This window comes from Hevea brasiliensis, chromosome 2 (genome assembly GCF_030052815.1).
Source record: "Hevea brasiliensis isolate MT/VB/25A 57/8 chromosome 2, ASM3005281v1, whole genome shotgun sequence".
NCBI classification, from domain to species: Eukaryota; Viridiplantae; Streptophyta; class Magnoliopsida; order Malpighiales; family Euphorbiaceae; genus Hevea; species Hevea brasiliensis.
Window position 1 is genome coordinate 493,308 of NC_079494.1, and position 24,002 is coordinate 517,309.

General features: G+C 30.2%; 3 protein-coding genes and 1 long non-coding RNA gene across 5 annotated transcripts; 1 reads left to right on the forward strand and 3 right to left on the reverse strand.

Moving 5' to 3' along the window:
* Window positions 1-566: 566 nt before the first annotated feature.
* On the reverse strand, window positions 567-1,615 carry LOC110669212 (protein MIZU-KUSSEI 1). The gene has a single exon (XM_021830739.2). The coding sequence runs from the start codon at window positions 1,360-1,362 to the stop codon at window positions 688-690; it is 675 nt and encodes a 224-aa protein (XP_021686431.1). The 5' UTR covers window positions 1,363-1,615; the 3' UTR covers window positions 567-687.
* A 5,119-nt stretch (window positions 1,616-6,734) lies between these two features.
* Window positions 6,735-10,239, forward strand: LOC131171284 (uncharacterized). The gene is made up of 2 exons (XR_009141871.1): window positions 6,735-8,803; window positions 9,371-10,239. It is a non-coding gene; the product is annotated as an uncharacterized LOC131171284 (long non-coding RNA).
* Window positions 10,240-13,086: 2,847 nt separating this feature from the next.
* Window positions 13,087-14,060, reverse strand: LOC110669216 (uncharacterized). The gene has a single exon (XM_021830745.2). The coding sequence runs from the start codon at window positions 13,813-13,815 to the stop codon at window positions 13,201-13,203; it is 615 nt and encodes a 204-aa protein (XP_021686437.2). The 5' UTR covers window positions 13,816-14,060; the 3' UTR covers window positions 13,087-13,200.
* Window positions 14,061-20,416: 6,356 nt separating this feature from the next.
* On the reverse strand, window positions 20,417-22,587 carry LOC110669249 (protein RGF1 INDUCIBLE TRANSCRIPTION FACTOR 1). 2 transcript variants are annotated; one of them, XM_021830802.2, is made up of 5 exons: window positions 22,306-22,587; window positions 22,064-22,209; window positions 21,772-21,972; window positions 21,444-21,659; window positions 20,417-21,108 (listed from the first exon to the last, which is right to left on the reverse strand). In XM_021830802.2, the coding sequence occupies exons 2-5, from the start codon at window positions 22,064-22,066 to the stop codon at window positions 20,809-20,811; spliced, it is 720 nt and encodes a 239-aa protein (XP_021686494.1). In that variant the 5' UTR covers window positions 22,067-22,209; window positions 22,306-22,587; the 3' UTR covers window positions 20,417-20,808. The 2 variants fall into 2 exon arrangements, with proteins under 2 accessions (XP_021686494.1, XP_021686495.1); XM_021830803.2 differs by having other exon boundaries at window positions 22,064-22,187; window positions 22,306-22,488.
* Window positions 22,588-24,002: the final 1,415 nt, after the last annotated feature.

The following is a 24,002-nucleotide window of genomic DNA, read 5'->3' on the forward strand; positions in this document are numbered from 1 at the left end:
CATGATGAGCCGTATTTGAAATTAAAAATGTTAAATGTAAAATTAATGTCTTTTTCATAAAAGTGTTCTTCTTTTCAAATTAATGTTGGAAATTTAATTAATTTGTTATGTTGAATAAACTGCTACTGATTTCATAGTGTTATGATGAAATTTATGAAAAGGAAAGTAGCATACCATAATATATAAGAGAAAACAAATTAGCAATCTTTTAATTAATACTATTATCGTGATTTGAAATCACAATTGATTACATTTAAATATATTTTTTACAAAAATTATTTGAAATAAATTATTTATAAAAAAAAAATGAATTCTTATATAATCATGTATATTTTTTATTTTTTATTAAAAAAAATCAATTTAATTAAATTTTTATAAAATTTTAGTTTAATGTTATAAATTTATATTTATGTAAATTCTAATCATTAGGAGATTTAGATTTCTAATCTAAAAATTATGAGATTTAGTAAATTCTAATCATTAGGAGATTTAGATTTCTAATCTAAAAACTATGAGATTTTGAATTTAAATATTAATTTAAGTTAATTATATAAAAAAGAAAAATATTATACAAATAAGGATGAGCTTGATAATCAAGAGGAAGAAATTTTGATATACAATACAACTTTTTTTTTTTATTAATATTAATTTGATTTCAAACTCATCAACTAGAGTTCCTACAGCCATTCATGATCTCAAGAGAAATATGCTAAGTTCTTGCCCAGAACTCCCAACCGGATTAATCATGTGAAAAGACTCCGAGTCAGCAGAACCAATGACTCGTTCGAAACTGGCGCGTAGATACATGAGGTCTCCATCCTCAGACTTGGGCGCCACCGGTAAAACGCCCGCACCTACGGAGACCGATTGCATCATCTTCAGTACTCCTACATCGTTCACTGTCATCTGCCTCCTGATGGCAAATCCAACCTTCCTTCCATTGCAGTACATGGACCAAACCGGCACGTTGAAGAGGGAACATGAACTGGACCTCTCCTTTTGTCGGTCGCACTCTAGAGCTATACGGAGCAGCCCGTACTGCATCTCCCTGGCTAGGTAAGCCGTAGGAACTGCAAATTCAAGCAGTAAAAGAGGAGAGCTGCGGGTATCCTCCTGGAGGCAAAAACTAACGCGACCCTTTCTGTAACCAAAGAAGGTGCCGGTTACAGTGGAGCCGTGAGTAGAGTCGGTGTCGCTGGAAAGGGAATCGGATGGTTGAAATCCACAGCAGGGGACCATGCATTCCACGAGTGACCTAAAGGATCTGCGGAAGCGAACCTCCCTGCCACAGTCTACGGAGGTTGGAGGGTCCATTATAGGCAGTGGACCTCGTTGGTTTCCCAAGTCTATCATCATCCTCATGGTTTCTGTAACTTCAAGAGGTGGTGGTGAGCGTAGAAACAAATACAGGAGAGATGGTAGCAGAACAAGAGCTACAAGAGGAGTAGGTCAAGGAAGAAGTAAAGAAGAGAATAAGGAGTGGAGTGAGTGGTAAAGCCAATAAATAAGCGAAAGTAAGAAGAAAGGAAAGGAAAGGAATCGGAGGCAATAATTCTGCCCACGAGGGAATGTGGGGTCTAATCTTGGAAGCATTTGTGTGGCAGTGGTGCGGGTGATGGGAACCCTGGGATTGTGAAAGAATACCAAATATATCACAGAGCTTGGGGCATTCGTGTAAAAAATCTTATTAATTAACTTCTCTATGTTTTTTTTCTTTCTTTTCAAATTAATTGTGAGCAGGGAAAGAAAGGAATGAAAACTGAAAAGCCAATTCTAACTCTGCGGTGTGATAGCTAAAGTGGGTTACAGTGAGTGTTAGAGATATTGGCTTGCATGAGCATGCACAAGCCCATGATTACCCTGAAAAATTATTGGGTGCGTCCCAATTATTAAAATTTACTATTTTTTATACTCATATAAATATAAATTTCTTCATAAATTGTGAAAAGTGAATCGCATATTTAATTATGTAAATTAAGAAACCCACGCTTGGTATTGTATAATCAATCTTCCTCCGTTCTAAGGCTTTACCTGTAACTAATGATTTTCTTCACTTCCTCACCCCACTGTGATGTGAATGAGTAAATAACAGATGCTAGAAATTAACTCAATTAATATATATAACGGATATGCAGTTCCACATAGCTTCAACTAATTACAATGCAATTATGTGTATTATGCATGCAATTATCCTTAATTAATACTTCATTTGTGTCTTTAGCTTTTCTAAAAGAAAAAAAAAGTTGGTCAATAATATCTTCCTCCACCTTTTTCAGTTGTAACTTTCTTCGTCCAAAGGAATTTATAACAGGCATCATGGAACAAGTAAACAGGTTCTCAAGTACCTTTTTCATTTCTGCAAACTTTGTCTGAACGTTTCATAGCATTGATTTCTGATGATGGCGACTTTTCCAAGAAGCTAGTACTATTATTTCAACTTACCACTGATCCAGTCTTAATTCGCAGTATCACCAAATGTCCCGTGAATTATATAAGCAGCCACTAAAACATATACTTGCAGATTGCTCAAACCCATGTGATATGATGAGCTACGGTTCCCCCCTATATAGATTACATAACTAGGGCTAGCCAATCATGAAACCAATTAGATCCTCTTATTGGTTTTTGCTTGTTATGATCATTTAGACTATAAGAATAGATTAAGTAATTTTCTGATAAGAACTTGACGTATGGCAGCAAAGATGCCCCCAGGCTTTGGTCCAAAAAAAATTAAAAGTGGAAAGGAAGATGTATAAAAAAGACAAGACAGGCATCCACTTTGAAATGATGTCGAAAGCTTTTTGGCCCACACTAGTGATTAATAGAACTAGGTTGTTGCACGCTTCAAATGCCTTTATCCCTCTAAATTATTCAATGATTTCATGCCTCGCCTACCTTCATTTTCCACCTCCACTTGTTAAAGTGTTTTATATAATAACAGAGAAGGAGGACATGAATTCTACATCCGACCATGCTTTAATTACGTGTGACCTGTGGGAAAGATCATCAACACCTTAGAGTGTCGACTCAATCCAGGAAGAAAACAAAAAATTATGATCCTCTTTTCTTTATATAAAGCAGAGCTCTGCCCTTTGGTCTTTTAATAATGGGTCGCAATCATTTCATGCCTCAATCCAAGCCTTTGCTTACTACCAGCGCGTGACTATATTCACATTGATGGCAGAATTTGGTGGGGAGTTCATCATCATTGTTAATATTCGCTTCATAAATCAACATTCTTCATTCTACATATATACTATCAGTTAGTGCTTTGGAGGCATTTTGCAGCATATATAGTGTTATTAATTATGAACGAGCCACTTACTTATCGAGAAGGTTATATTATATGCTCTTTCCCATACCATCATGGATGATCTTGGATTTTTCTCAATTTTTGCATGATTAGGATTTGGGAGCAATTGATCTTGCTTATATTATACGCCATATATAATCACTGAGCCATATTTTAATAGTATGCTTCTTTTTCATTGCAATATTTTTTTAATATGAAAAAAATTATTAGGTGCATTAATCACTATCTCAATGAATTAGATATCACTAATCGAGCATTAATGTCCTCGATTTTTTTTTTCTTTATCAAAAGTTAGAGAAATAAATCATATTTGAGCTAAAGCTCAGATAAAAGAGCTAATACAGACCAATAGGCTTAAAAACTATATTGAAATCCTCGATTTAAATCACCCTTTTATTAGTAATATGCTTTAAAGTATATCATTTATCTGTATCCTGTAAATATTTATTATTCAATAAATGCAAATATTCTTTTCTATTAACATAAATCTTTTATGTTTAATTGAAAAAAGTCCTTTAATATCTTGTTAGATATTCATTCTTAAGTTATTAAAAATATGAGTAATAGAACATTCTAGCACAAGTATTATAAATTTTGGTTCACAATCTAGAATACATCATAGAACATAACTTATCTAGAAGGATTGTCATTCGTGTTTGTTTCCATAAATTAGTATGAGATACTAATGAGTTGGAATGGTAAGTCTCATGCCATATAATAAATATGGTGGGTACTCATATGATGAGTGGGTCGAACCAGTGACACTTATGACATACACATGGAGTTCACTTTTGTCAATGCAATGCCATAAAGATCATACTAGTGCATATAATCCTTTGACTTAAGATAACACAGTTATCTTATATATAAGTGATTTAAGTTTGATATTGCTTTCATATTTATACTAAGTATGAGTATATGAGCATTTGTTAGCTCTGACTAGTTACATATGGAGACAGGTGCTAGTCAAGATGGGATCCGTTACCCTAAGTAAATAGGGATAAAGTCCTATATTTATTTAATTGTTCTTGATTATTTAAGTTCCTGGTCAGGACAGATAGATTTAATCAAAGAAGAGTTTATAACAAGAAAGTCTAAGGGATTTTTACAAAAAAAATGTAATAAAAAAAATTATATCAAAAAATATGAGTTTGAGAATAATTATCAAAAAGGGGTAAATTATGTCGAGTTGGATGAGGTAAGTGCGAGACGCTAACTATAATAGCGTTTTTAAGGTCCGGACGCTATTTATAATAGCATCCGCATCAAAAATTTTAAAGGAAAGCTAGATGCTATTCAAAATAGAGTCCAGCTTTCTTTTAAATAATAAATAATTAATTAAAAAAAATTTAAAGATTAGACGCTATTTATATTAGTATTTAACTTTTTTTAAAATTTTTAATTATTTTATTTTATATTTTAAATAAAATATAAATATTATTTTAATAAATAAAATCATAATATTTAATATTATATATTATAATGTTTTTATTATAAATATTATTTTTTAATTTAAAATTAAATTAAAATTTAATAAAATAAAATTTTAAAATTAAAAAAACAAATAATTAAAAAGGTTTAAGAAAAGTTTGACGCTAGTTATAGTAGCAGTAGCGTCCAACTTTTCTTAAACCTTTTTAATTATTTTATTTTATATTTTAAATAAATTAAAAATATTATTTTAATAAATAAAATTATAATATTTAATATTATATATTATAATATTTTTATTAAATATATTATTTTTAATTTAAAATTAATTTCAAATTTAATGAAATAAAAAATTAAAATTAAAAAAATAAATAATTAAAAAGGTTTAAGAAAAGTTGGGTGTTTAATTTTTTTTAATTATTTTATTTTATATTTTAAATAAATTAAAAATATTATTTTAATAAATAAAGTTATAATAATTAATATTACATATTATAATAAATAATTAATTTTTTTATTTTATTATTAATATTATAGTATATAATATTAATTATTACAACTTTATTTATTAAAATAATATTTATAATTTAATTAAAATATAAAATAAAATTATTAAAAATTTAAAGAGAAGTTGGACGTTACTTAGCATCCAACTTTTCTTAAATTTTTTTAATTATTTTTTTTAATTTAATTTTTTTTATTAAATTTTAATTTAATTTTAAATTAAAAAATAATATTTATAATAAAAATATTATAATATATAATATTAAATATTATGATTTTATTTATTAAAATAATATTTATATTTTATTTAAAATATAAAATAAAATAATTTAAAATTAAAAAAAAATTGAACGCTACTGTAAGTAGCGTTTAACATTTAAATTTTTTTTAATTAATTATTTATTATTTAAAGGAAAACTGAACGCTATTCAAAATACCGTCAAGCTTTTCTTTAAAATTTTTGATGCGGATGCTATTATAAATAGCGTCTGGACCTTAAAAACGATATTATAGTTAGCGTTCCGCACTCACCTCATCAAACTCAGCATAATTCACCTCTTTTTTATAATTACTCTCAAACTCACCTTTTTTTGATATAATTTGTTTTTTATTAGACATTTTTTATAAAAATCCCAAAGTCTAACTAGTCAATAATTAGAATTAAAAAGAGAACATAAGATTTGATGCAATTAGAGTTTGACATAAATCATAACTCCGGCTATAATTGAAACTTTATAACGGAGAGATTCTAGTGTATGGTACGTATGATTAAAGTTCATAAATTGGAGAAATAATTCATAACTAATTGGGTAGTCATAGCACATTATACTAGATGTCTAAGAACTTGAATGAAATCGGAATTTCATTTTGGGTTTGGAATGATTTTAATAATATTAAGGAGTTAATATTATTTTTATTGCTAATTAGTAATAAACCTAGTAAGTTATATACATAAAAGCAATTGATTAAAGCATAATTAATTTAATTAATTGATTAAAAAGTTTAATTAATTGAATTAATAAATTTTAATTTGTAATTAGATTGTAAAGTCTCTAACATGACTTGAAACTAAATTCAGTATCAGAAGTATTTAAGTTAATATTTAAAATATTTAAATATGAGCTTGGAAATTAAATTTACGAAGGAATGAAATTTGACTTGTCAAAGTAAGAATTTTGACCATATTGACTTAGTCAAATGCTTACTTGGACTAAGTTTGACTTGGTCAATCTTGGGAGAAATTTAATTAATTAATGATTGATTAATTAATTAATTAAATGGCATGATTAATGATCATTAATTAAATCTTAAATTCTTGAATAATAATAAGTGTTGACAAATGGACCAATGAGATTGGAAAAAGCTTTTGATTAATCAATTAAAAGTCACAATTTGTTATCTTGCATTAAATAAGAAATTGAGATATTTATCTAAGGGATAAGAAGAAAATTATGATTGTCTTCTTCTTCCTAAGTGAGCTAGCCATTCTCCCATTCCCTTTTTTTTTTTAAGTTTCATCTTCATTCTTGAAACAAAATTCAAGAGCACGAAGTGCTACTACTCTTTAATCAAGCCTTGAGAAATTATTTCTTTTTGTTTTCAATTAGAAATATCTTGAAACACAACATACTCTTTCTCCCTTTTTCTTAACCGCCCCATTTGAAGAACAAGGAAGAGTTTCTTGGTTGATCAAGGAGCTTTGATCAAGTGCTTGTGTAGATAAGCTAGACAATTAGTATTTGATAGTATTCATTACCTGGATTTAGTGAGAATTGTTGATTCTACTCATCAAGGGTGAGTCCACCTCTAAAACCTTAGCTTCGTATAATTTGGGAAAGTTATTTTCTAATAGCAATTAGGCTTGATTAGCACTTGAAGCATGATTTAGTATGACTAAATGATATGTTTTTCAATAGTTTAATGAGATTACATGATGCATGAAACTCTAAGTTAAGAAAAATTTTAAATTGCTAATTCCTGCACTTATTGATGAATTGTTCTTGCAATTTATGTATAACACTTTCACCTTTCATTGATAGTTAAACATATCGTTAGAAGATGTGAACCTTCTTGTAGAATCAGAACAAGTATCCGTACTCAATCTTAATCACAGGGATCATCAACATTGAAAAATTGACATTCTCGATTTCAATTATTTATAAGATACATACTAAGTATTGAACATTGTTAAGAGATGTGAACCATACCACAACGATTATTCGTCTAATTTATTGACCATGTTCAAGTACTAGGTCAATATTTAAACGTTGCGTGTTACATATAAATTGTAGACTAAGATAATGAGACCTGAATTAAACTGGTGAATTAGTATGTTTTTATCGTCCGATCACCTAGCTCGGTGGTTTAATTGAAATACTTGGAAGAAAGCTTCTTAACAACTCATAATTATTCTAGTGGTAGAAATTAAGTTTCAGGAATGGATGACAGATGATAAAGCAAATTAAAATGTGAAATGCCAGGCTGTAAGGAAGATGGAGTTAAAATGTAAGAGAAACACAAGCAATGAGTCACGACAAGAGAGTGACAAATTTCAAGAGGGGTTTTTACGGGGGACAAGCATAGTTTTTGCTGTTAAAAGTCGAGCTCTCTTTCACAACATACCACGTATTAACTAACATTTAGTGGCAAACCTGTGGGGGCGAATTGGCTCTTCCTGTTTCAGCTAGCTTAGAATCGATTGATTGAGATCTACGTTAACTATACACATCTCATGACTCCACACTAATTATTTTTATGATGTGATTTAAATTTTAGATATGTTTTTTATGTATATAAATTAAATTATGATTCAACTTGAAAAGTTTATGCTGCAATTTGAATGTAATATTTTTACAAGGTCTGTGTTGGTGGTCAAGGATATGAGTCTATAAGTCTAACTTCTTGAGTTTCAAATTCCTTATAATATGAATTAGTATAAATATTATTAATTTTACATATATTATGGGAGTTTGAGTCAGCTTACTAAGATTAAGATTTAAAGAGTTCTTAATAGTTATAGCTTATTCTTTATCATCTTAGTAGAATTTTTCTCTCATGTCTTACTCGTGATTGTAGATTTTATAGTCGAACCATATAAATTTCGTGTCCTCACTTTTTTCCTTTATATTGTGTTTGCGCAATGTGTATAGCTTAATTTTTGTATTATAGCTATAACAATTATGTTAACTCTAAAATCCCATTGAAACATATATAGTAACTACACTATTTTCTTTTTCCATCTCATTATCAACTTTTTCTTTATTTTCAGTGACGTAAAGCATTATTGATTATTCATTCATAAAGCTTGCCTACAAACAAATCTTTAGAATCAGGATTAAATTGCTTTTTTACGGCAGCCAAGGATAGAAATTTTGGAATACAACTTCTACAGGGGGAACACTTGATGGCCTATTGCAGATGACGAATGTTTTGTGTTAATTTAACAAAACACTGTTTTCTTCATCAACTTAAGAAGCCTAAGTTTTATTGTGCGATAGTTCATTGATCTTCGCCCGCACAGTTGCAGCTCCTGCTTGATTCAGTATGATGTTTGCGGTATGTTTTCCTTCTTCATTATCTGATTTTAATTAAGCTTTATTATTTATTATTTTTCTTCATGAAATTTCCATACTAAATTTTAAATTCTAAAAACGTGATAGAAAGAACTCTGATTTGTCACAAACATCGTATCCTGCCTCTGTTTATCTAATCGCATCACTATTGAATATGCCTTATTTAGAATTTGGTTCCTCACATAGTCATCTAACCCCATGAGAAACTTGTGACAGCTTAATTTCACATTTTGCATCAGAAACCACAAGTAAATGTTATGATACTAATTGGACAAAGTATGGAACTTGATTTTCCATATTAAAAATATGAGATTTTATAGGTTCATATTAAAATTATGGTATTGTAAGCTATGAGACTTGAAATCCTACATTGAAAATATGAAATTTTAATTAGCTCTTTTGGAATAAGACTCTCACAAGTGTTAATCAAGATTTCTCATTCCTAAGTTTCTTTGAACAAGAAGACATCAACCAAACTCTTTGAAATTGAGTTCAAGATCCAAGCAATTACCATTAAATATACTTTTATAATCTGAAGAATTAATTTCAGGCATTTTACAAGTTCCATCAAGGAAACCTAGTTTCTCCATAGCACAAAAAGCTATATATCTTTACATGTAAGGTAGTTGGTTCCAGTTAAGGGTGCAGTTAATGGCTAGTAGGAGACCGTGATGATCTCCACTCAGCAAGAGAAAAGGTTCTTCAGTTCCGTAAGATCTTGTATGGCGATCTACCCCAATTCTCTGTAATTTGATGTCTAGCTCTGGCTTCCACATTCTCTTCCATTGCAGCAAATAAATCTTCAAAACAAGTACTTCAAATACATTAAAATTTGGAGAAGAAGAGAATGAAATCTCTGATCTATATTCAGTAACTGACCTGAGCTCAACAAATATATATAGGTGAGGAGACAAAAATAACTCCCTAGCTCAGCTTAACCAATCAGCTTACGCACAGTACTCTAAACCAAAAAATTAACTGATCTCCTAATACTAAGCTATTATCACTAACTGAACTGAATAAATTATAGTACATTCGCATTATCAACTTAATTTTATGTTTACAAAAACTTTATAGGTTAGATTTAAAATTTTAATCACTTCCTTAAAATAGCTAAAAGGGAGATGCTTGGCTACTTGTGGGGTAAGAGAATGGGTCATTGAGTGATATGTTGTTTCTCATCAAGACCAGAACTACTTCTTCTATGTATACGATCTGTAGCAGTTGCATGTATGGGAACCATGTAATGGAGTTCATCACTACTGAATCTTCAATTCTTGAACATTGAGTGTCATATTGTGTCAATCTAGACTTCTGGGGTCATAAAGAGTTGTCTTCCAAGACTGTAACGTCTCGATTTCGAGTCATAATCAAATATTGTTGTAGGAGGTTGCTTAGTTATATAGAATTCATTAGTAATGTCTGTTGAGGTAGAGATTTCAGAAATGTTTTTGTCTTTGTGAAATTCATTTCAAAAGCTTTTACACTGCTGTATGTGATTATTGGAAATACAGCATTAAAAATATCCTTCTTTAGCATAACTAAAATGGATTTCCAATCTTAGGACACAGGGCAGGGATCCACCACTGTGAAGTGCAGATGCTTCGAACTGATTTACATATCAGTACAAGAATTCATTTATCTTCTGGTTTAATTTACAGAAGTACCTTGTTATAGGTAAATAACTTCATGTTGTTCTCATTGGAGACCTCTTTCAGTTCCCAAAACTAGAGAACCAGTGAACTACTCCTAGCTTCTTTAATTTTCCCATAATCATAACTAGTATAAGTTAGTTACTGAAAGAGACGATGATTAATTATTTGTTGGAGATTTTAGGTAAGGTTCACATATAGGTGATGATCTAAAACAGGTTCAGAAAGTAAATGGCCCAACATTTTCTATTCAGTATTGTGGGAGACGTCATTTCGAATTTGGGTTCACAAACTTTCCTATGGAATGGGCTGTAGTTGGGATGTGAATAAGAATCTTTATTGCAAGAACATTTTGAATGATCCGGCTCTGTATCTTGATGCAGATAACCAGATATTGGTCTAATTTGAATCGAAATCGAATAAAAAAATTTAAGGATCCAAATTAGAATAAGGCGGTTTTCTTTTTTTTTTTTTTAAAGGACATAAAATAATTTAATTTGGTTCGATTTAAATTGATAATTAAAAAAAATTGACCCTATAATTCAATACAAATCCTCAATTTTAGAGATCAAAACCAATAATTTTGACTTAAAATCACATCAAGCCCATCCACTAACCAGGTCTATGCAGATATCTCAAGATGAAATGTGATACACAAGTGTATAGGGTTTCTTTTATTATTATTGTTGACTTTTTTTTTTACTAATTAATCTGAAAATAAAATGGACAAATATAAATTATTAATAAATAAAATAACAAAAATGAAAATTTTGAGGTAGGTCAAAAAATGATTTAGCTAAGCAAGGCATCTTTTTTTTGTTTTTTTCTTGTGTTTGGTTTTGCTATATATGAAGTGACATATACACAAGAAAAAGATGATCATATCTAATGATTTTGAAAGGATTGACTTTACAACCCTAATCTCTCCATCTGTAATTTCTCTCATAATTTCTTATCAAGATTGGATCCATCACCGATTGAATTACAAAATATTTATTCACAATCTAATTGTAAACATTGGGTTAAGGATTAACTATTTTTATCATTAATAAATTTTTTTAATAAAAAGGGAAATAAGAAATTGAAATATAAATTAAAAAAAGTAAATTAATTTTAAGATAGAAATTAATTTTAAGATAGCAAAGTTGTTATGGAGTTTGAAAAATGAGAAAGGTGGACTTTGATTAATGTTCAGCAAAATGCAGCGTTGTAGTCTTGTTGATTATGCAGGTTAACTGAAAGACACTTGTAATTCTTATCTTTTGATCATGAGGGGCATTGACTTTAACAATGGTGAGGATAAATGATGATAATTGTCCACTTATTTTCTTCTTTTTATTTATTATTTTCAAATATCCAAATAGATAATCATCATCTATGAATATGCTGCCACTCAAACCTTGTTTAAGGACTGATTTCAAAACTTAATCAACAATTTTTATTATTATCGAAATTAAATCAGTAGGTTTTAATATAATTTCAATTTAATTTAATTTTAAAATTGATTAATTTTCGATTTAATCTTATTTTTAATTTAAATCAATTGATTTTAATTCCATTTTCAACTAATGCTATCCCATGGATGAAGGCCAAAGAGAAAGGACCAGAAATAAATGCAATGGTGGACAAGAATGACCGATGTTGTACCTGAATTGATGATAAGTACTTATCACCATGCTTCAAATCGTCATTAATGCTACCTAATTTGAACCAAAATATTATTAAAATATGCAAAATTTTTGGCGTGGGATAGTGGAATAAGAAAAGGGGAGTCCATCCCAAATCATTAAAAGAAAGAAAGAAAGAAAATATTTAAAAATGGAGGACGGCGTCATCATGATAAGCCAAGCGTAGGTGCAGCGAATGAAAAAGTCGCAGCTTTGACTTTGAAACGAGGAACAATTTTATATAACTCCTTAGGCTTGAAATGAAAAAGTTAATGTCAAACACATCGTTGTAGGGGTGCCGGCCGGTGATTGATGTGGGTGAGATGATCAATATGGGCTACTTACATTTCACATCCTTCTCTTGCTTCCTAATGCCTTCCTTCAACATTCACATTAAAGCCCAAATTCTGACGATGATGGCAATTTCTAATGCAGCTTCCCATTCCAAATACGTCCATTTTTATTAATGCACCTAATGGTATATACATGATTTCAGTTGTCTGCAGCATGGCCATGGGACCATTCAATCTTTCATACTCCTCCCAAGCTTATTTTCTCCGTTGTTTCATTACCAAATTCTCACTTTCGAATGCCTTTCTATGGAATCATTTTCCATGTTTTCTTTTCCACAGGATTTTTCAATGCACTTGATGCATATATTTTTTTACTCGCATATAAAAGAAGTCCACTCTCCTTATTTCATAAAGAAGCTACTTTTATGTAAACGATGAAACACTAAATTTATGTGTTTTCAGTGCAGTATAAAATTTTTTCAGAAATTAATAATATATGCCATTAAATTAAAAAAAAAAAGCTCATATTAACTCATTGGAACTGAAGAAATGATAATAAAAAAACTAAATCAGATGCTCAGAAACATATATATATTGATTGTTTTTACAGGAAACTATATATATATATATATATATATATATATATATATATATATATATATAAAAACTGTTATCAACATATGGAAATTGATTTATCAGGCTTCTTTTCTCCCTTTTGATGTCCTCCTAGAAAAAAACAGAAATTAAAAAAAAAAAAGAAAAAGAAATTCAGAGCACTGTCCCTTCGTAAATGGTGCTTAATCCGAGCTTAAAGGACCGAACAGCCAGTTTCGCTCGTCTGGAAGTATACTTTTGTAATCTTTTAACAGACCCGGATCTTGATAACCCGACAGGAGATTGCTGCTGTGCCCGTGGCTTCTCAAACGACTTAATAACATCGGCATCATCAGAGGGGGACAGATTCCCTAACGAAACAGGAGAAATCCTGCCCTTCTTACGCCGATGACCGCCTTTCTTGGAGGCATTTTGGATGGCTACGCTAGCTTTGACGGCCAAAGCTGCCATGTCAGAAGCGCTTAACCTGTTTTGAAGTTTAGATCTTGGAAGAACAAAATATAATTGATTAGCGTAGAGCTGGGCGTTGGAATCCAAAGCCGGAATGTAATCATCATATGATAAAAAGTCAGAATTGCAGACGAAGAAAGAAGAAGGCGATGAGAACGATGATGAAGACGAGGATGCAACTTCAGCCTCGAGGACTTGAGAAACAGATATAGGAACATTGTATTCCTGAAGACTACCATTAACAGGTACAACCTTGGCAGTCGGGGGAAGAATCTGAGATTCACAAGTGAAGACTGAACAAGAGAAACAAATGCCCATTTCTTTGAAAGTGGCAAACCTGAAATCCAAGTGATAGTAGCAGAGAAGAAACAGAGGAAAGGGACGGAAGGATATCGGAAGCTTGAGAGTCCAGATTTGCGAGGGAAGAAAACCAAAAAAAGAATATTGAGGGTCTCAAATTGGTGTTGCTAATAAAGGACGAACGTACGGTCATAGAAAGTACAGAGCGAATGACGCGAGCAAGCGTGTCATAAGCGAATTCCCGTTGGAGAAGTCTTCAAATAGACAACAGACAAGGGCTGACTCTCAGACAAAACAGGATTATAACTCAGCAATGAGGTGGCACGCGGCCTGTCATTGTCATGATGTGCTTTCGCCCACAGAAAAGAAAACTTGCTGCCTTGGGTTATAAACAATGAGTTCATATCACACCCAATAACCATTTAGATTATTGAAAATGAAAAATCTGGCAGTCTTAAAAAATTTGTGGAAACTGAAAAGGCCTTGGCTGTGGCATAGGCAATCACGTAAACTAATCGATAATGTATTTTCATTATTAATTATAATAGGTTTAGTCGATAAATTTTAACTCAGTAATATTGAAATTACATATTCAAAACTGTGAGTTTTAATTCTGAATGTGTAAATTACAAATGAAATTAACTAATTAATTAATAATATACTAAGGAATTATGTAATATGTATTATGTGCTCAAACCAACCGCATGTAAGGTGTGTACAGTTCGACTTTCTCCATTCCCTTGTGCAGCCCATGCCAATGGGATTTGAGTTTTGACTTGCTGAAATTTTTTAAGTAAATATATTTTTAAATACTTGAATTATTAAGTTTTTTTCTAATAATAATCTTTTTTTACCTATTTCATACCTTAATTCAATAAAAATATAAACACAAAATTGCACAATCAGTAAAAAGGTGCAAATGAAGACTCTTTTTTGTTTTTTTTTTTTTTTGACTTGACATTTGTAACAACCACTTGAGACAAATAAATAAAAACAACACTCTGTTCTTCAGTTCTCCATCGTTTTCTTGCACACAGTGCCATTGTATTCATCTTTATTATCTTTTCTTAACTTTTTTTTTTTTTTTAGTTTATTTCTCTTCTTTTCAGTGTAACTATATATCTACTACCATTAAGCATTTAGTCAGTTTGAAAATTTGAAGCCTAGTTATCTGATATTAGAGATTTCATGAAACCTAGCAAAATTTTCATCTATCTTGTGTATCATTGTGAAGAAAATATCAACATTAAAAGTTTTTTGGGACTCACATGAATCCTAGGATAAGGTTTTCTAAGTTACAAACACTATGGGTAAGTGATAGTAATCAGTCATTATTCTTGTATACAATATTTTTATAATTAATTTGAAGTAATTGTGACAAAAGAGTGAAATAATAATAATAATTTTAATAATTTTAGTACAGCCAATTATAAAAAAAAAAATCTAATAATTTTAAAACATATAATTACAAGGACGAAAAAGAGAGTTTGCAAGAGCCAAGAAAGAAGAATGATGATTTCCGTTATGACAGAAAGAGAGGAAAATTGCAAATGAAATTAATTAAATTATTAATATACTGAGAGTTGTGTAATATTAAGTTGGTATGTACTCAAACCAACCGCACGTTGGAACCATGCATGTTTTCGGAGTAAGTCTACGATGGGTACGTACGGTTTCACTTTCTCCGTACCCATGCAGCCCGCAGGATTTGAGTTTTGACTTGCGGCTATATGTTGTGTAAGGAAGGAAGGGGAAATATTTTGTTTAGACCAGTTAAATTATGCCGCCAATCTAATACTAAATAATTGTAACACATGGCAATTATTTATTAATTAAATATAAATTACTGGACAGTTAATTATCAACTTAGCTCTATTTAACCGATTAGATAATCTAATTAATTTTATTACATTTTAAAGGTATAAAAGTAAATAGGTTACTTTTATTTTTAAGATTAATCATTGTTATAACGAGTGAGAGAGAAAAAATTATCTCATACTATGTAGTCTATTAATTATAATAGATTTATTGTATTTTTATTAAATAAAAAATATATATATTTAACTCTGCTCCATAATTTTTTATTTTTCAAAACTGGAAATTATTTATCGTTTTGATTTTGAAAATTATTATTATTGTTATGTAATTCGAAGATTGAAGGAGCATCATAATTCATTTCCTCAGCCAGCCCATGCGCACAAGAGGGATTTCAGAGAAAAAATGGTCCAATACGATGGGCTAAGCCCACTGGCATTACCTGTGGGATTCTCAATACCTGTGCTAGATATTTTTTAAGCTTTGATCCAGATCTGAATTAACGAGTTCTGGCGGTATGTTGTTGCAATGAACTGGTCTTATGCCTGCAATCATCTAAATTAATGATATCTTCTCTGTCGCCGGCAAATTAAGTTGCTAATTCTCCAAAAATTTACATTATGTCATAAATTTAGTTTAGTTGGTGTGGTATCTTTGATCTTACTTCTTCTTCATTATCATTTCATGTTTTGGCTTAACATTGTTTCCTTTTACTAATATTTTCCTTGTAAGTTTGAATTGTTTAATTTAAATTAAATCTATTATGAACAACATAAATATGCAAAATTCTTATAAATTTTATCATAAATCATATGTTTTTTTTATTATAATAAATTGAATTTAATTAATAATAAAATTATAATGACTATCACTTAGTAAGGGTTGGTTTAGTTAATAAGAATGAGAACTTCACATTTTTATCAATTAAGATTTGACTCCGCAAGAGAGCATGTTACAATTATTTATCTTGAATGCGTCAAATTGATGTTGAGAGTGCACTCTTAAAGTTAGGAAAATTGATTTGAGAATAAAAAATGTAAATTAAAATTTCAACTCTATTTTATAATTCTAAAATCCTAATCCTTTAATCAAAAGTACATGTATAAATTTTTTCATATTTATAACAATACCTAAAATTATAAAATTTATTGCTTATATGTTTATATTTGCAAATTAAATTCAAATTTAATCATATTTTTAAGTAATTCTACTTATACACAAAATGAATTTTTTTTAATATATAATCCTAATCCTGCAAGCAGAAAGTACATATTTGATTTTTTACATTTATAAAAATACTTAAAATTAAAAAATTTATTACTATTTTCTTATTCCCCTTTCATTCCTCATTCATATTTTCTATTTATATTACATTCTTATATTATATTTTAATAATCATATTTATTCTAATTTAATTTTAATTCGTATGATAAAAAATGGCTTCAATCAATCCTATTTTAATTGTGATTAAATTATTAATTATAATTCTATTTAAATATCTCTATAAGTTACATAATATTAAATATCTCTATAAGTTTCAATTATTTTATGATATAATATTAAATATCTCTATAAGTTACATAATAGTTATTTTAATGTTTTATTTATTTAAAATTATATAAGTTATCGTTAATTTTTGGAGAGATTAATTAGTTGTCAATCATGATCAAGTTGCTAAGGTTAAAACTAAAATTTTAAATTTAATTAATTAATATTATTATATAATAGTTAACAACATAACATGTTAGTATTTAATTTATAAAATTAATTAAAATATCAAAAAATATTATTTGTGAAGCTTATAATTTAAAATAAAAGTAATTTAAATTTGTGATTGAAGAAAAATATATAAATCACGAGTATAATATTAAATTTAGATACTCGTTCATTTTAATTTTAATAAACTTTATGTTATTGTATAATTATCCAAACATTTATAGTTATTTATTACTATATTAAAGAGTGAAATTAATATTTAATATAAATTTATTACAATATATTTATAAATTATATAAACGATTATGTTATATGTAGAAAGCACATGTTACAGAAACTAGTTAACTTAAAAAAAAAAAAAAAAAAACCATATTAAAAAAAATATATATATATCCAATGTACCTAAATTGTACATGAATGGAAAGTAGATACTATTATAAGTGGCCCCGATTGGATTCGCCACTACCCCATAACAGTGCAACGCATACAATACTAGATTCTCCACTCATCATCCTCCTTCATTTTTCTACACATGCTTATATACAAATAGCATCTCTTCAGAATTCTTAATTTCCCATGCAATGACGCCATGGTTATCTAAAATTGATCAGATTTTGCCCTTTCCACTAGGGCTGGGAAAACCAAATCAGAAAATCGTATTAACCAATAAGAATTATATTGAATCGAATTTATTTTGATATTTTAATTATATTTTAATTTTTTATTAAGAACCAATTTGAAACTGTACTAAAATCGAAATTGAATCATACTAAACTGAGAATTAAATTTATATATATATATATTTTATTTTTTTTAGATATATTTTATTATTTCAATATAATTATATATATTTGTATCTGTATATATAATTATGAACTAAATATAACCTAATATTATATTTTATTTTTTTAATAATTTTAGTTATAAACACGTTAAATTATCTCATAATTATTAATTATAAATATATTGTTATCTTTTATATATATATATATATATATATATAATAATTATTAATTATATTTATATCTTATAATTAAATATTATATAATTAATAAATAATTAAAATATATATTATATAATATACTTATATTATTATATTATATAATATATTTAATCTAAATTATATATACGCTTTAGTTTTAGGTATAGCTAAAAGATATATTATATAATATTTTATATATTAATAATTTAATTTAAAATTTAAATATTAATTTAAGAATAACTTTTTAAAGAAATAATGATATAAAATTATTTTAAGAATCGAAATCATATCAAACTAAACTGAAATTGAAAAATCGAGAATCATACTGAACTAAAATTGAAATAATGTAGAACCTAATTGAAATTTCGATTTAATTTTAGTTCTTAGTCAAAACTCGAATCAAACTGAAACCGAATACTCTTACTTTTTGCGCTACTTATAGAGTCAAATCGCACATAGAATTTGTTCTTTTTTATTAATTAAAATATTATTTTACATAAAAAATACTAAGGACAAGATAAGCAGTAATATCTAAGGACTAGAAATAGAAATGTAAAAAATTTTAAGTAAAATTAATAGATACAAGAATCTGTTTCGTAGAAAAGGAGAAATGACGACATGTCTGATGCCAAAGATAAGCCTTATCCTCCCCATATGCAATGGGTTACACTTAATTAAGCTTTGCCTATTAATTAAGCAATTTAAGTAATGTAATAAGTTATGGAAAGGGAAGATTAATTTTATTAATGGGTTGGTGTTAAATTTGACGATAAGGATGAAAAGAGATGGAGAAGTGAATCCGCCCACCATACTCGCTAGATGCCAATTTCAGAAACATCATCCACTCTCCTTGTCTGGACCTATATGATACAACCACCACAAGTAGCGGTGTTTACATCTCTTCTCGGACAACAAAGATAATTAAATTTAAATAAAAATTTGGAAAGAAGACATGTGTCCACCCACACACTTCCGATGAATACAACGTGGCATTTTCTGAGACATTGAGTGAGCTCTGCAAGCACTTCACTAACAGACAAAGCTGCCTCTCTTTCCTCGCTGATTTTATTTGTCTTTGACAATGTAACCCACCCACGCCTCTCTCTCTCCGGTCCGGTCTAACCAATTTCAAACCGGAACCAATAATTTAAATTTGATAATATATATATAAATATATATATCCGATCCCAATATAAAATTTAAGACTGATTCAAACTCATAAAATATTGATTAGAATCAGTCGCAAATTTGAATAGAATGAAATTCAGACCGAATCAGGGCTTGAATCGATCCTTGATCAGGTTTAGCAGCAACCGTATTTCTGCTCCAATAATTCAATTCTTTTTCTTTTTCTTGAAAAAAGATAAGAAGGGAAGGTAGGGGAGTGGAGGTCGCATACGCAGCCATTCAGATTCCACACGGCTCTCATCATCATCATCATCCACTTGTTTATAATTTTTTTTTTTTATGGAAATTATACATAAAAAAATAAATCGATTGGGAGTATCTGGAGAGGGACGTCATTGTCCAAGTGGGGTTTTCGTGTCAGCAAAGCTTTTCTGTGTGATTTGAGCTTAAGCTCACATATCTTCTACTACTTCCAAATCCCTAATCTCTCACTATCATTAAGTCTTGAAAATAAAATCAACCCATTTAGAAATATCTGGGAATTATGTATCTGATCGTTCACAAACAATAATTGAAGGACTAACCCTCACATTAAAAAAAAAAAAAAAAAGCCCTCACATCGACTCTACGTGAACGCAAACCCATAACCCTACATTGCATCATTGGTGGGTTTGTGTAAATCAGAGTTCGACCTTGGCCCCCAAGTTTACCATACCTTCAATTTTGATTTTAATCTTGATTTCAATTTGAATTCAATTCAACTTACTCAGTTGGAGTGAGTCTATTTGGAGTTAAAGTTTTATTCTCATCAATTTAACCTTCTGAGCTGGTCCCCTTTCCCATTTCTAATTACGTAAATTCAACCACATTGCAAATTTGCAAAATTCATCCCTAAAATAAGTAAACTGCCAAACTCATGTTATGCAGTCAATCAAAAGCATAAATTCATCAAGAGAATATATAGGTGAGCACAAAGTATTTTACTTGAAAACATCATTATCTATATCATATGGACAAAACACATTCTTCTCTTCTGTACATAACCCATCAAAATGCCATTCCATTATTACCATCTTTCCGACCACCTAATACCCATATGTCATCATAATACATGCCCATTTTTTCAATATAACCTAAGTTTTCTAAACCAGAAAATAAGTCCCCACCACTAATTAATATATTATATGAAGGGACTATTTCCCTTGATGTCTTTTCTACTATTTACACAAGAAACTCAACACTATAGCAATCCTTTTTTTTCTTCCTTTTTCTTATATGTCATCTTTTACTACATACTAGACATTATTGCCAACTTCCCATATATTTTTTTCAATATATTTTTATTTTTTTTTTCAATTTTTTGAGAAAACTCAAAATGGAGCACGATGAGGGATACCCTTTCTTCTCCTTGCATTGCGGTGATTATAAATGGGAGGAGTAGATGGAGAAAGGTTGGCAGTCGCCTCATCACCTGAGCTAAAATCATTGCTATGCCCGTCTGATGAATATATTGAAAGTCCATCCATCAAACGGTTGAAAGCATGCGTCTTTCTAATCTTCTTTGGGGTAGAAGACTCATCGGATTCAGACCCACCAAGGAATGGATCCCTATTGTGCTTCATCCTCAGTGTAAATGTGAGGTCTGGGTCACCACGCTTCAAGCCTCCCAGCTGAAAAAAGAAAAATGTAATTGCGCATTTAGTAATCTAGCCCTCAATAGACTGTCAAAACAGAGCAGGTGAGAACAAGGCATAGAGCAAAGAAGAACAAAACAGAGAGATCCACAGATCATTCAAACACGAAATATGTCACAACCTACATTTCTCGAAATCAAAAAATTTATTTAAAAAAATAAATAAATTGAAGTCAAATACGGCAAGATTGATGTAATTTGAGCCACCAGTTAAAAGAAAGAATGGAACTTGTAACTTGAACGCAAAGTCGGCAAGCGAGAAACATGAATAAAATTAGAAAAGGGAAAAGGACATTGGGAAAGAGAAATAACCTTGCATCCAAGAGAGCAGAATCTGAAGGAATCGAGGAGGCTTCTGCAACAAATCTCGCAAGTGTTGGTGACGCCTTTTCCTGGCCTTGGCTGAGGCCGCTCGTTTAGGAACACGATTTTGGCGCTATTGATAATGTAAGTCTGGACACAGGATATATCAATATACTTCTGTATTTCATTCACCCTCACCACGTTATGGTATGAAGACCGCCTTATCTGCAACAAGCAAGCAACCAACCAATATATTATTTCAGGGGACTCATCCAATGTGAATCAACAGAAACTAAAAATCATTCAGAAAGGGAAAGGATGATTTTTTAAGACAAACCTGAACAACTCGATGATCTTTGTGATGGATCAAACAATAAGAACATAAGGCATTACCCATACAATCTAAACAAAACATATTACATTCACTTTTATTAGAATCCCCATGAACTGCACAAGGGATGAAGTAGCTTGCCCTGAGCATTGGTCTCAACCACGGCGGACCTAAATCCCGATTGCCCATTTGCCCAAATGGACTCACCTGATAAGAACAAAAATCATCAATTGAAGTTATAAAACCAAAATAAATAAAGAAGATGCAGAGAGATGGAGCTGAGTGATGTAAAATATACCATGACTTTCTCTATACTAGCGTTGACAAATGAAACACACCAATCTCTTGCTGCTGTTGGTTATAGATAGGTAAGCTGGCAGCTCCGAGAAAAGCGATCAAAACCCTTCAAGATTTGATTGAATCTAGAGAGAAAGAATAATGAATCTAGAGGGAAAGTTTAATGAATCCTGCATTAGCAACCCATAAAATAGCTATAACAAAAGCAATCGAACATGAGAGAAAGGGAGAGACAGTCAAAACCTTTTGCAGAAGGAACCCACAGCACGTAAGAGGGTTTGAAGGATTGGTAAAAGACGGAGACGGGAACGAATGTTAGAGCTGAGCAGCGAGCGACTATACTGTATATAATATGGCTGTCAGTGCTATTAGGGAAACACAAGAAGAGCAAGCCTAAAGATAGAAAGAAATTTATAAGGCGGTCATGGAAAAAAATTTTATAATAGCAAAACATATCAACGGGCAATTAGCTGCAGATTCCCCCTCTTATTTTGTTAATACCCGTAGGATCACTTTTCAACTTTGTGATGAAGATGAACCGTCTGATGAAGGGTGGGTCCCAGGGTTTGATATGGTTGATTAAACACAAGTTGACAGCCGCTTTTTTTCCTACTTGCACAAAACCCACGTGTGCAACTGTGTGTCAAACAGGCAGGCAGGCAGGCAGCCCAGCCCCCTCCGTTCCCAAAACTTTAAAAGCCCTGGCAAGCAGCTTGGAACTTCTCTCTCCCTTTGTTGTTGTTTCCCAAGTCAAAATTACTTGGAGAAGGAGGAGAGGCTGAAGAGGTGGACAATACAAGGTTTGATTTTTCATCGCATGAAAGGCCTATTTCTTTAGGTCGAATCACCAATGTGCATTCGTCGAGTGTCTGCACTACTGTTTCGGCAGATGGCTACCCTTTTTGCTTCAAATCTTTCTCCATTTTTCACATAAGCTTGGAGCACATTGCTACCAATAAAATTATAATTCTTGATTTTTCTGTCTAAAACAGTTTAAGAATCAATGCCCATTTACTCATTTGGACCATTCTATCTGAATGTCACAACAGCAAATTTTGAGTGACTTATTTCTTTAATTTTGATTAAATAATAACATATGTTTACTTCCACATTAAATTCACCTTTCTAATATTTACAAAATTTAATTCAATAATGTTGGAATAGCATCTAAAACTATATAGTCTCAAGTTAAAATTAAAGGCAATTATAAAAAAAGAAAAACCTCATCCATCTAATAATTTAACTAATTATATATATACAAATACATTCATATTATATTATGTTTTCTTATAATAAGCAAATAAAATATTGAGACATGTAATGCAACTAATGATAATTATATTACATCTTACAAAATAGAGTGATAGAACCTAAAGGTATTAATGATGATTATATTACATCTTACTAAATAGAGTGATAGAACCTAAAGTTAAGTAATAATGGTAAGAGTAATACTAATTTTGTTTAAGGTTTGATGGTTGTATGCTTGTAGTAACAATGGTTTATCAAACTTCCCAACTACGTGGAGTCATGTTAAAGCTTCGGAAATGATGGCATGAGGGAAATTAAGGGCAACATATGGAGAAGGCAGCTCAGTAGAAATTAAGAGAGGCGAATGCCCACCAGATAAACATTGAGATTAATGAACTAGAGAACACATTAGTGCAGTCTTATTTGACTGCTTGGCGTAATATTCACCTTAATTAATTATTTGGTTGGTCTCTGGTTTTGTGAATCACAAGTTAAATTCCACATCAAATCATGCAATGCAATGCCTATAGGTGTAGGTGTCTGTGTCTGTGTTTGCTTTGGGAGTTTTATTATGCCAATCCTATAGAGCAATGCTACTCTCTTTTGGCACCTTTGACTATAGAAAGCGATTTGAATTTGATCAAAGATGATCATGCATTTTTCATCGGTTGCTTTGCTTCAATTACCAA

What these genes read in the sequence shown, in the direction of transcription:
- LOC110669216 (XM_021830745.2), bottom strand. Translation starts at nt 13,815, where the DNA reads ATGGGCATTTGTTTCTCTTGTTCAGTCTTCACTTGTGAATCTCAGATT.
- LOC110669212 (XM_021830739.2), bottom strand. Translation starts at nt 1,362, where the DNA reads ATGAGGATGATGATAGACTTGGGAAACCAACGAGGTCCACTGCCTATA.
- LOC110669249 (XM_021830802.2), bottom strand. An exon ending in AAGATCATCGAGTTGTTCAG is followed by an intron (nt 21,660 to 21,771) that starts GTTTGTCTTAAA and finishes TGCTTGTTGCAG; the next exon opens with ATAAGGCGGTCTTCATACCA. An exon ending in TCTGCTCTCTTGGATGCAAG is followed by an intron (nt 21,109 to 21,443) that starts GTTATTTCTCTT and finishes TTCTTTTTTCAG; the next exon opens with CTGGGAGGCTTGAAGCGTGG.